Source organism: Pelodiscus sinensis, chromosome 3 (genome assembly GCF_049634645.1).
Source record: "Pelodiscus sinensis isolate JC-2024 chromosome 3, ASM4963464v1, whole genome shotgun sequence".
In the NCBI taxonomy this organism is placed as follows: Eukaryota; Metazoa; Chordata; order Testudines; family Trionychidae; genus Pelodiscus; species Pelodiscus sinensis.
In genome coordinates, this window is record NC_134713.1 from 192717714 (window position 1) to 192730810 (window position 13097).

Below are 13097 nucleotides of genomic sequence, written 5' to 3' on the forward strand. Positions count from 1 at the left end.
CGCCCTCGAGAGATGCTTTCCACCTGGCCCCCAACTTCTGTGAGAGGGTTGGGTTATGTAGTCCTCTCTCCCCAAGCCAGCCTTCATACTGAACCCCTCGTCCCCAGCCCAGAGCAATGATTCAAATGAAGAAATACAAAAATTATTTCAGTTAAGAACTCAAGCAATGCCAGGTAAATCTCCTAGTAAATAAAACCTCTGCATTTTAAATTGGAGTTTCCACGGAAGTCGAAGTCTGCCACCAAATAAACTAGCCCTTGCAATTCATTTCTCTCTATTTTATTACAGTATCATCTAAGCAAGTTGTCGTTATCATCCGAGGCGCAAGACTTCACAAGTGAATCTGAAGTGGATGAAGTGGAGGCCGCACTTTCCAATCTGGAAGTAACGCTGGAAGGTGGAAAAACGGATAGCATTTTGGTATGTCCTTTGGGGTCCTGAGCCTGCTCCCACTGAAATCAAATACTGAATACTGTGTACAGATGTGGTCTCCTCACCTCTAAAAAGATATTTTGTCCTTGGAAAGGGTTCAGAAAAGGGCAACTAAAATGATTAGGGGTTTGGAACTGGTCCCATATGAGGAGAGGTTAAAGCGACTGGGACTTTTCAGTTTAGAAAAGAGGAGACAGGGGGGATATGATAGAGGTCTATAAAATCATGAGTGGTGTGGAGAGGGACGATAAAGAAAAGTTATTTATTAGTTCCCTAAAAAGAAAAACTAGAGGACACCAAATGAAATTAATGGATAGCAGGTTTAAAACTAATAAAAGGAAGTTCTTCTTCATACAGCGTGTAGTCAACCTGTGGAACTCCTTGCCAGAGGAGGCTGTGAAGGCTAGGACTATAACAGAGTTTAAAGAGAAGCTAGATAATTTCATGGAGGTTAGGTCCATAAAAGGCTATTAGCCAGGGGATAAAATGGTGTCCTTGGCCTCTGTTTGTCAGAGGCTGGAGAGAGATGGCAGGAGACAAATCGCTTGATCATTGTCTTCGGTCCACCCTCTCTGGGGTACCTGGTGCTGGCCACTGTCGGCAGACAGGATACTGGGCTAGAAGGACCTTTGGTCTGACCCAGTACAGCCGTTCTTATGTTCTTATGTAAATATATGAGCTTTCTGTCTTGAAAATTTTGGTAAAAAAGCAGGATCTGAATGGTGTGACAGCTGTGTAGGAAGTATGTTGTAATAAAATGATGCTTGATTCTCCTTAGGAGGACATTACAGACATACCGAAACTTGCAGACAATCTCAGGCTATTTAGGTGAGTAAATACAGAAAGATGAAGCAAAAAGCAAACTTATGCATGTCAAGATTCCTTCAGTTTTGTTGCCTTTAACTCAGAGATCATTTGGACAAACAATATTTTGAGGATAGCAATGAACAGTGAAAATAGCTAATAAGTCTGGGCACTTTGGCATTATTTTAACTCCCCCCCCCCCCCCCCCCCCCGTTCATGATTTTTATACCAGATGAAGAGCTGGAAAAATCAGTGTACCTCTTTTGCCATTAAGGTAGTTACACTGATTTACATCTGTTGGTGAGCTGGCTCCTTTATATATAACAGACTTAGTTGAAAATTTCCATCAAAACTTTTTTTTACAAAACCCACAATTGAAAAATAAATCAAACACAACATTTGTATTTTTTTGCCTCTCTAAAATTGAAAACTTAGGAGAAAAAAAAAACTTCTTCAGACTCTTATGTCTGATTTTTTTTTTAATCATAAACACCTATGTATTACAGTTGATTAGAAACAGTAATCCAAATTTGGGGCCAGATTTAAATGGAGTTACTCCAGTTTGAAATAGGAGTATGCTGTGGTAAATCAGGTCTATAATAGCATGCCTTCAAAGGATTAGATTTTTATTGGTAAAGGTCGACTTTTGAGAGCTTATTAGAGTTGGAATTAAGGCTATTTACTTTGTATGTCTTGACATGTGATGTGGACAATCTGTGTTAGATTAAAACGTTCAATTTTATAACAGCTAAATATTTATTGTCATTAATTAATGTCTGACTTTATCATCTGAACCCCTATCATTCCCCACACCTGTGAACATTTATGTTGATTAAAATTGGGAAAAAATGAATTTTGGCAAGACTAATAACATGTAATCTGCACAAGAAACAATCTGGAAAGCACAATTCAATCATCACATTTCAAATGGTGATGAGTAGATTGTTGTACTAAGTTGCTACATCACAGCAACTGTAAGACTATAACATTTCTTGTGTCAAAGGAACCTGGCTATTAGAGAAACAAAGTCTTCTATTGTAGGACTATTTATCAGTTTCATTCTCTTGACAAATCACTCTGAACTGACCTCACTTACTAAATGGCTCAGATAAACCTGCGGCATATAGCTGTCATATTTACATATGAAAATTTCCAGGTAATTTCCAACAAAGAAATCAGTTCAACCATCGTGACGCTTCCAACGTGTGTTAAGATGAAAGTGAACTCAACCCTTTTAACTTCTGTCAGTATCTTAGTTTTAGTAATGGATTGTTTGTTCCCGTCCTCCCACTTCTCTTCCAACAGGAAGACAGCTTTCAGTGATTATTTTTAACTGTTAAGAATGTTATTATTCACACAATAAACCAAAGGCATGTCAAAGGATCTATGAAAACCAGATTATATGTATAATATTATTTTACAAGCATAGTAGTAATACTTGCTTTGTTACACAATTTTACAAACCTGAACATGTTTGCCTTGACAGATGCATTCACATACTTTATGTTGAAACACAGTCTGCGTCATTGCAACATATTGGGAAAACAAAATCTTAGAGGGGCAGCCGTGTCAGTCTGTATCTGCAAAAACAAGGAGTCCTGTAGGTCTTTAAGTCACGTCTTCACTTGCCGCGCTGGAGACCGATCTTCTGGTGCTCAATTTAGTGCATCTAATTAAGACCCGCTGAATTGAACGCTGAGGGGGCCATATGCCTCCCAGACTCCAGGAGTAAGAGAAGTTGACTGGAGTGTTTGCTCCCATAGACCTCCCTCTGTAAAGACAGTGCAAACCTCAGCTTAAGGCAGTCCGGCTCCAGCTACATATTTTCCATAGCTGGAATTGTGTACCTTAACTCAGCTTTCCAGATCTAGTGTAGACCTGGCCTTAGAGACTAACAGATTTTTTAGGGCATCAATTTTCATGGGTAAAATCCATTTAATCAGATGGTTTTATCCATGAAAGCTGATGCCTTAATAAATCTGTTAGTCTCTAAGGTGCCACAGGACTCCTCGTTGTTTTGGGGGGGAAATATTTATATTCATAAGGATGACAATGTTAGAGAGTTCACTCCCATCTAGCCCAAGAACTACTGGACTCTTTTAAAAAATGAGTAATCAGGGCTGGTTGAAATTTTTCTAACCAAATTCCTTCTTTGGAAAGCTGAGGTTTTTAACTAACCAAAAGTGTTCACAGCTGATGTCTGCTGTCCTCTGCAATACATGCTGGTACTGTTTTTGTGGTTTAGGTCCTGTTGGAAAAAAAATGAACACCAAATATTATCCATTGCCAAAAAAAGTTTGGGGTTTTCAATAAAAAGTCAAACATTTTCTAGATGGAAAAATTCTTATTTCCCAACCAGCTCTTGTATTAAATGCACAGCACTATTCTGTAATGCTTAAAGAATGATAATGATTCTCATAGTTGGACAAGAAGGGTTTCATGACTAAAATCCATAGTATTTTAAATGGATTATGTTTTTAATTTAAAATAGTCATTGTCTCTTCACATACATTAGGTTTGATCCTCCTCTCTCTAGCAGATTGCCCATGAAGTTCCTTCTGATTTAACCAGTATATACAAGACGAGCATTGGACAAAGTTGTGGATAGTCCTGGAGAAAATGTTACTCAGTTAAACAGTTGCAACTCCTGCCTAATGCAGATGCAGCTAAACTGGTTTAAGATGTTTAGCTTGCATTGGCAAAATACTAAAATAGATTAACCTGTTTGAAGCTGAGCTAAATTAATTTTAAGTGTCTCTCCATGAGCAGTTTACACAAATTTAACTAGATGGATTTAAAATATTATTTATTTGCATTATTGCAGTGCGTAGAAGCCCTAGTTAAAGACCAAGACACCATTGTGTCTGGCATTTGTACAACACCAAACAAGACAGTCCCTGCTCCAGAGATCTGACAATCTAAGTATAGATCAGTGTTTCTTAAACTGTGTTCCGTGGCGGCGAGGCAGTCGGAGGTGTGCCGTGGAACACAGTTCAAAATGGCCGCCCTTAAAGAGTCAGGCAACTTTTGTTTCTGGTCAATAACTCTCCCCCTTTTCTGGGGGGGGAGGAGGTCAATAACTTTTCCTTGCCCCCCTCCATTTTTTTTCCCCTCAACAAAAAATCCTTGGTGTTCCTCATAAAAACAAATTAGTGTTTGGTGTTCCTCAGTCTTAACAAGTTTAAGAAACACTGGTATCGATCAACTTAGTCAAACTGATGCAACTTTCTAGTAAAGAAAAAGCTTCAGAAACCATGGAGGAGAATCGGAATTAATGTATACTCTGTAGTAGCAATGGCATATTTATCTGACAAATCCTCATATAGACTTTTTAGAAGAGACTGATTAGAGGTGGATTTTTAATCAGTATTCTGGGTCTAACCATACCTGGGCTTCAAGGTAACTCGGAGTTCTTCTGCACAATGGGGATTGAACCTTCATTCACTTAGGTGCAAATCATGAGTAATTCCTCTCAAGCCAGCGAGTGAACTACCTCAGTGGAGCTTCTCAAGATCTATACTGGGGTATCTCAGAGAAGCCTAAGGCCCAATGATTCGTAGCTTGCTGCTTATGCCATAAACCTTGTCCTCTTTAATTGTAGGCCCAAGAAGCTAACACTGAAAGCCTTCAAGCAGTATTGGTTTGTCTTTAAGGACACTTCAATATCTTATTTTAAAAACAAGGAATCTGGGCACGGAGAACCCATTGAGAAGCTAAACCTAAAAGGTAGGATTTTCTTGTATCATATTTACTCATAGTACGTACGACTCAATCAGTCAAGAACTCACTGTAAATTATATACTAAAGCAGGGGTTCTCAAGCTTTGTGATAACACGACCCCCTAAAATGATAAATGAATGTGTGTGACCCCCCCCCACTGCCGTGGGTCACTTCCTCCCCCCTTCTCACCAGACTCCTTGCCCTCCTGGGGTTTCTTCAAGGGGTTTGCAGTCCTCAATGCCCTTCCCCCCGTCTTTTTCTCCTCTGTGTCTCTTTTCTGCTCCGCGACCCTTTGGTTTGGTTCGGCTCTGCTCTGCTCCTGTGTCTCCTCTGTTTCCTCCTCTGACCCCCACATGCTCTTATTTACCTCCGGGTCCTCTGCCCCGACCAACTCCCCCAGCCCTCCCCCAGCTGAGGAAGCGTTTGGTCTCCCGGCAACCGTACCCCGTCCGGCCCCTCGCACGTCTGCTCCTGCGCCAGCGCCTGCCTCACTCTCCCGCCACCTTGCCTCTTCCTGCAGCTGAGCCACTCTCCTGGAGTCCCACAGTCCCGGCCACGCTGCACAGCATGCCGACGGCTGCCTTCCGCTGCCCTGCCACTCTTTGCGGCCTGGGGGAGAGGAGTTGCAAGTGAAAAAACGAATTCAGCTGAGACCCCCCCACGTTGCTACAGTTTGAGAAACGCTGTACTAAAAGGATAACGATGGCAGTGCTTAGTGCTACATCTATTTACAGATAATTGGCGTATTTGGGGCCTGATCACACAGGTTTTATTGACAGAAGGAGGCCCAGACAAACTGTGTTAACCCAAAAAGAGGTGTCCCTGACCTATCTGGTCTGTCTTGCAACATGCTAAGGGCCAGTGAACTCAGTGGACTTTGAGACAACTTAAAGCCATAAAAGAGCAGACCCTCTATATGCAACACCTCTGTTTCCAAATATTTATACTGGGTGTTAAGGCAAGTTCTCAACCCTGACCTTGGAAAAAGTAAACTGCTAATAATGGAGGATTTGGGGTAAAAATTCCAAAAAGTACCAAAGACCCAATTTCAAAACTAGTCATTTTTGAAAATGAACCTTAGCCTTGTAAATGGCTTAAAAGCTTTTGGAAAATTTATTCTATGCCATGTAAGTGCTACCTTAAGCTGTTACTAAGATCTATGTAGAGAATTGCAAATATCTTTTGTGCGTCCCAGGTCATATTCTTCTGATTCAATACAAACTGCATGCTCTTAGAGCTATAGGAACTCAGCACTTCTGCAAATCAGACTAGTCATTTCGGTGCCTTGCTTTGGGTTGATGATTGAAAATCTTGGCCACTGACCACCAAAACATCAATTTTCCACAGCTAGAATAGTTACCACCAGAGGTGTGGTAACTAAATACATGTATCTTTCATTTCTTTTCATCCCTCAGGATGTGAGGTTGTACCAGATGTAAACGTAGCAGGGAGAAAATTTGGAATTAAACTACTAATTCCTGTGGCTGATGGCATGAATGAAGTGTATTTGAGATGTGATAATGTGAGTAGAGAGACAAGACACATTCTTCATTCTAAATTATTCTTATGGCATCCACGGAAGGCAAATCAAGCATCTGCGCTAGACCCTGTAGAGCTAAATAAAGATGCCCCAGAGATCTCACAATCCATGTGTCAGACAGGATGCTGCATGTGGACAGGTGAAAACAGAGTTCTTGCATTTATTTACACAGAGCCATTTGAAACAGATACACGCATGGTGACAAATATCTAAAGACATGAAAATGTTTTTTTTTCCCCCACTGGAAAAGTAAGAGGTAGAGAAGATAGTTGAAACATGAGCGTGATTTTCTCTCACACGCACAAAAGCATAAACACGGTTTTTTTAAATTCAATGGTATTAAAATGTGTCATTAAGAATTTTTTATTCATTCTAGTAAAAAATAAAAAGTTCCATGGAAAATAACCCTTGGATTTATTCCAAAGCACTTTATTTTGCTCACTGGGCTCAGTAGCCAATGCTGGAGAATGTATCAAAATTGTTTCCCACAAATATTTACTTCGATAAAACATTGATTTTGCTTCTGCTTTGTTTATGCCCGGGAGTCAGAGATGCCAAGCACTCACAGTTGCTACTGAAGTCACTGGGAGCTACAGATGCTAGTCATTTCATAGTGTCAGGCCTCCTGTGCATGTTGTACTGATCAGGAATATCAACAAACCCAGAATATTCCCGGGAAGCAGCTTTGGACTTCAAAGAGAATTGTCTCCTGGGAAACTGATTCTGAGTCACTCACCCCATCAGAGAGCAGCACTGCTACGTGCCCACGCGCCCAAACTAAACACTCACAGCTTCCACTGGGGTGCTGAATGGTCACAACAAACTGCTTGTGAACCAGAAACAGCGAGACTTTGGCCAGCAATTTCAAATGACTGGGCTTTTCTTGCAGGAAAATCAATACGCCTTCTGGATGGCTGCTTGTAACTTAGCGGCCAAGGGCAAAACGATGGCAGACAGCTCTTACCAGCCCGAGGTGCAGAACATCCTTTCGTTCCTGAGGATGAAGAACCGGCCCATGTCTCCGCAGGTGGTCTCTGATCCAGAGAGCATGGGCATGAAACCGGAATGCTTTGTCTCGCCGCGCTATGCCAAAAAATATAAGTCCAAACAGGTAAGGCTGGTTCCACTGAGGTTTGGCTGACCCTGGGAAAGGAGAGCTGACAAGCTTCTGATGCTCTGTGGGGTGCAGCCCAGAGTCAGACCAGCTCAGAGAGGCGCTGGGAAATCTCTTGGGTAGCTCCTGGCCGCAATAATAATTCTCCTCCTCAGGGTTTAAGCAGAGGCCTGTCTCTTTAAAACAAGCACAGAGACAGCCCCTCAACACTTGGCTTTCACCCGCAAGTCCCCTGCAGACATCCCTCTGCCTCCAAAGCCAGCAGCCTCCGCCCCAGAAGGAGGCACCGGGGAAGTGGTGAGGCCCTAGAAGAGTTTGCTCAGAGCCATGACTGCAATGGGCATGAAGGAGTGACATTGGTCCCGTGTCAGTATGGAGCCTGCTTCTCTCATTCGCTCCCTCTCGCTGTTCAGACTTTAAACCTGATCTGCCCACCCCAGCAGGGGAGCAGGGTCCATTTCTCCGGTGCTCTGCCAGGCTCCGGGGCAGTGTATTCAGCAGGTCTGCTCAGGAGCGACTCTGCACACAGCAGTTCCGTTCCATGTCTGGGGCTGCTGCCGTCAGGAGGGGCAAGTTGGGGTAGCAGCAGTGCTGGGTTCGCCCACAAAGTGGGAACAGGGAAGTGCACCGGGTGAAAACAAGGATGTAGAATCAGACCCAGAAGTGAGCCAGCCAAGGAATCGCTGGCCCACGGCAGTGCAGGGTGATGGAATGAGCCGTCGCTCTGGGCTTGCTGAGATCGGGAGTCATATTATACCAGTTACACAGCTGGGAAGCTAACAGAGGGCCAGATTCCCTCTGGGCACGCCGACTGCCCTGCACCACTCCCACAAGGCAGAGCAGTCAAATGCAGCCGGTCTGGCTTCACAAGGATCCCACATGCTTTGAGTACCAGCAACCACCATAGGAGCCGTTATACCACCCGACGCCTGGCTTGCAGTGCTGGGGATATAGCCAGGAGGCAGGGGGTTTTGCCAGGGCCTCCTAACATCCCAGCCATGTCCAGCAATGGAATGTTCCTTAGAGGAGGTGGGTAGCAACATGAAGTAGAGCAGCCCTGAGGTTGCTCTGCTTTATGCTGGAGCACGGGTCAGCGCAGCAAAGAATGAGCCTTGGGCAGCTACCATTATGCCTCCGTCTCTCCTGAGCAGAACAAGGCCACAGGTCAGGATCTGCCCCTCAGGCTACATCTACACTGAGGCTTTTGCCAGTAGTGCCTATGCAAATGAAGTGCAAATTAGCATATTGCTGCGCTTTATTTGCATAATTTATTCAAGCTGTTTTTGTGCAAAAACAAGCAGCATGGACTTTTTTTGCACAAAAACCTCTCGAGGAGGCATAAGGATCTTGCGCAAAATGGGGTTCTTGTGCAAAAAGAGAGTCCACAATGCTTGTTTTTGTGCAAAAATGGCTTGAATAAATTATGCAAATCATGCAAAAATATGCAAAAGCCGCCGCGTAGACAAAGCCTAAGTGGCTATAGCACCCTGTTTACTTAGAGCAGTGACTGCTCCATCTTGAGCCATTTGTGTCTGAACATGGCCTGGAGCTGACACTATTTTATTTAAGGAAAACAAAGGGAACTTTTGCACAAGCTTCTGAAATCTTCCTCTCTCCCTCTCTCTCACAGTTGGCCGCCCGCATTCTGGAAGCTCACCAAAACGTGGCACAAATGTCGCTAGTGGAAGCCAAGTTGCGCTTTATCCAGGCGTGGCAGTCCCTCCCGGAGTTTGGTTTAACATACTACATTGTAAGGTAATCATGTCACGCTGCCCTGCTGTTTTCCTGGTCAGTGGTTTTCAGATTCTTTTGATTCCCATTCTAAGAATATGCTCTCACCCTTTATTTTAAAGGGTCTTGTGCATTCTGGATACCTGAATGTTTTAGGACCAGCTTTCTTCTGGGTTTGTACAGCATGGAACACGGTGGGCTTCTGGCATAGGACTAGGGCTCGTATGGCCTATGGTAATACAAATAATAAATAGTAAGAGAAATATTATTAGGCGGTAGCACTTAGAAGCCCTGTCGTGCCCCCATTGGGCTTGGCATTGTACAAACTATGATGCGTTTGACTGAAGTAAGATGCCAATAGGCGTAAACTAGGCTTAATCAGTCATACAAATTAGAGATGAAAAAGCATCATTTCCTCCTCTGTGTTCTCACTATGTACGATAGGCATTGAAATGGCAAACGGTCAGCTCCTCCAGCTCTCTATTGTCAGCTGGAAGCTGGGGCCAAACAGAGAGGCTACGTCTACACTGGCCCCTCTTCCGTAAGGGGCATGTAAATTTCAGCAGTCGTCGTAGGGAAATCCGCGGGGGATTTAAATATCCCCCGCGGCATTTAAATAAACATGGCCGCCGCTTTTTTCCGGCTTTTAAAAAAGCCGGAAAATAGCGTCTAGACTGGCCCCGATCCTCCGGAAAAAGCGCCCTTTTCCGGAGGGTCTTATTCTTACTTTGAAGTAAGAATAAGACCCTCCGGAAAAGGGCGCTTTTTCCGGAGGATCGGGGCCAGTCTAGACGCTATTTTCCGGCTTTTTTAAAAGCCGGAAAAAAGCGGCGGCCATGTTTATTTAAATGCCGCGGGGGATATTTAAATCCCCCGCGGATTTCCCTACGACGACTGCTGAAATTTACATGCCCCTTACGGAAGAGGGGCCAGTGTAGACGTAGCCAGAGTGTCCAATTCTGCTCTTAGATGCTGTTGCCTCACAGCATCTATCTCACGCTGCTCTGTGTCTTCGTGAGGTGTTGGTGGGGATATACACATATATGAGGGCAGAATTTTGACCACACAGTCACACTTCCTCTCCCCAAAATGTCCAGCAAAATTAGAGAAAAAAAGAAAAGAAAAACCTAGAATGTACATCCCATATTCCATGTCTATGTAACACCTACAGAGTGTGGTGTACTCTCCCATGTAGTGGCAATTAGACCACTTACACAGAGAGAGAATGAGTTTGCTCTACAACCTCTGCTGAGAGCCAGCTGGCTCTTGCACTAAGGGGATCCTCAAGGAATCCATTCTGAAGCACTTGAAAGAGGGGAAAGTGATCAGGAATAGTCAACATGGATTCACCAAGGGCAAGTCATGTCTGGCCTATCTGATTTGTTTCCATGATGAGGTAACTGGCTGTCGACATAGGGTCGTCAGTGGATGTGCTATAGCTTGACTTCAGCAAAGCTTTTGATATGGTCTCCTACAATATTCTTTCCAGCAAGCTGAGGAAGTATGGATTGGATAAATGAACTGTAAGGTGGATAGAAAGCTGGCTAGATTGTCGAGCCCAATAGGTAGTGATCAACTGCTCGACATCTGGTTGGCAGTTGGTTTCAAGTGGAGTGGCCCAAGGATCGGTTCTAGGCCTCGGTTTTTTCCAACGTCTTTTATTAATGACCTGGATGAGGGGATGGGTTGCAACCTCAGCAGGTTTGCAGATGACACTAAGATAGGGGGAAGGGTAAATATGTTGGAGGGCAGGGATAGGATCCAGAGTAACCTAGACAAATTGGAGGATTGGGCCAAAAGAAATCTGATGAGGTTCAACAAGGACAAGTGCAGAGTCCTGCACTTGGGACGGAAGAATCCCAAGCACTGTTACAGGCTGGGGACCGACTGGCTAAGTAGCAGTTCTGCAGAAAAAGACCTGGAGATTATATTGGCTGAGAAGCTGGATATGAGTCAACAGTGTGCCCTTGTAGCCAAGAGGGCTAATGGCATATAGGGGTGCATTAGGAGGAGCATTTCCAGCAGATCTAGAGAAGTGATTATTCCCCTTTATTCGGCTCTGGTGAGGCCACATCTGGAGTATTGTGTCCAGTTCTGGGCCCCCCACTGTAGAAAGGATGTGGATGCATTGGTGAGGGTCCAGCAGAGGGCAACCAAAATGATTAGAGGGCTGGAGCAAATGACCTACAAGGAGAGGCTGAGGGATTTGGGCTTATTTAGTCTGCAGAAGAGAAGAGTGAGGGGGGATTTGATAGTAGCCTTCAACTTCCTGAAGCTTTTTTCCCCTGTATTTTTCATACCATCTTCCTTGATTTCTCTGACATGGTGGTGGTTGTGTATATACATATTCTCATGAGAGTACAGTCGTCTGCTGTATTTTCATAGGCACTGCCATGTTTTACCAAGCCATGTTCTTGACTGCAGTGCAGGGTGCAAGGCAAGAAGGAGCCAAACTTCCCCAGGTTCCAGCCCACTATTGCTCCCACATCTTGTGTTGCTCGTGCTCCCTCTGGTGGTTGTGCATTGTGATTGACCTGTGCAAAAGCACGGGAAGGCTCCTCCCACTTTTTGCCACACTGGCATTAGGGGCAAGTGAACTGCCTCACTAGGGAAACACACTGCAGAATGACTCTGCTTCTTTCCCCCTATGCCCCCAGGTTTAAAGGAAGCAAGAAAGATGATCTTCTGGGTGTTTCCTATAACCGGCTGATCAGGATAGATGCAGCCACTGGGGACCCGATCACAACGTGGAGATTCTCCAGTATGAAGCAGTGGAACGTGAACTGGGAAATACGTCAGGTATAATCTGAACAGCTCTTCGTGTCCGGCTCCTACATTTCAATCCCCTGAAGAGGCTTTCAGCAGATCATTTTGAATCCCCAAACTGGCCTGATTCATTAAATAATCCATTTCTGGGACATGGTATTATACTAGGGGCACAAAATGGGTGAGGTAATATCTTTTACTGGACCAGCTTCTGTTGGCAAGAAGGACAAGCTTTCAAGCAACACAGAGCATTTTGAAGCTTGAAAGCTTATCTTCCTTACAGCCTGTAAGGCTAGCTTGCCTTTATTACATATCCACTGCCTTGCTTTCATTATATTCAGCCTTTATTTATGTTTAGAAGTAATGCAGGGAACCTACAGCCCTGTACCCTTGTCAACATTAGCTTCAGCACTTAGCATAAGGCACGAGGTCTCTGAACTTTGGCACAGAGAAACGGTCCAGCGGTAAGTCCAAGTATTGGGAAACTGAAAACAGAATGTAAGAGGAAGAATTTTGTTCATAAAGGCACCAGTTAACCACAGGAACGTGAGTTAGCATCTGCAAATGACTGACCGCAATGGACCATGGCAAGGAATGAACATGTATGATGCTAAGTTGAGATCATTGATATACCAGCCTGTAGGAAAAGGGCACCTCATTAGGAGGAGGGCGAGAAAATACAACTAAAGAAGAGGGGAGAAACCCTTATTTGGAGAGCTCTGCAGAATGGCTGCTTGTCTGACCTGCAAAATCATTGAAGTGAGATTTGACCACAAGAGGGCCCTAGCTGAACAGAGGGGAGAAAGGCATACTACTGATTCAAAATCCTTTTCCCACACCATTTTTATTAGCAGTGTCAGCCATGTATGTGTGTAGGTATTTATCGTCCAGATGGTGTTTATTGAGCTCAGTCTATTCTAAAGATTCATGTGCTGATAGGTACAGACATGACTCTGCTTGTTTTCATTACTGACTTTTGCTGTGCCTTTT

General features: G+C 44.1%; 1 protein-coding gene and 1 long non-coding RNA gene across 3 annotated transcripts in view; one reads left to right on the top strand and one right to left on the bottom strand.

Annotated features, from left to right (window-relative positions):
- The window catches only part of FERMT1 (FERM domain containing kindlin 1), a 34230-nt gene that overhangs the window by 17941 nt on the left and 3192 nt on the right, over positions 1-13097 (top strand). For both annotated transcript variants that reach the window (XM_006136010.4, XM_075925719.1), the window contains exons 8-14: positions 289-420; positions 1211-1260; positions 4838-4962; positions 6372-6478; positions 7386-7607; positions 9241-9365; positions 11999-12140. In XM_006136010.4, the coding sequence (XP_006136072.1) occupies positions 289-420; positions 1211-1260; positions 4838-4962; positions 6372-6478; positions 7386-7607; positions 9241-9365; positions 11999-12140 (903 nt within the window). The remainder of the gene's footprint in view (positions 1-288; positions 421-1210; positions 1261-4837; positions 4963-6371; positions 6479-7385; positions 7608-9240; positions 9366-11998; positions 12141-13097) is intronic.
- The window catches only part of LOC102454855 (uncharacterized), a 37310-nt gene continuing 25659 nt past the window's right edge, over positions 1447-13097 (bottom strand). Inside the window, exon 3 of the long non-coding RNA XR_003086767.2 lies at positions 1447-3484. This is a non-coding gene — a long non-coding RNA (uncharacterized LOC102454855). The remainder of the gene's footprint in view (positions 3485-13097) is intronic.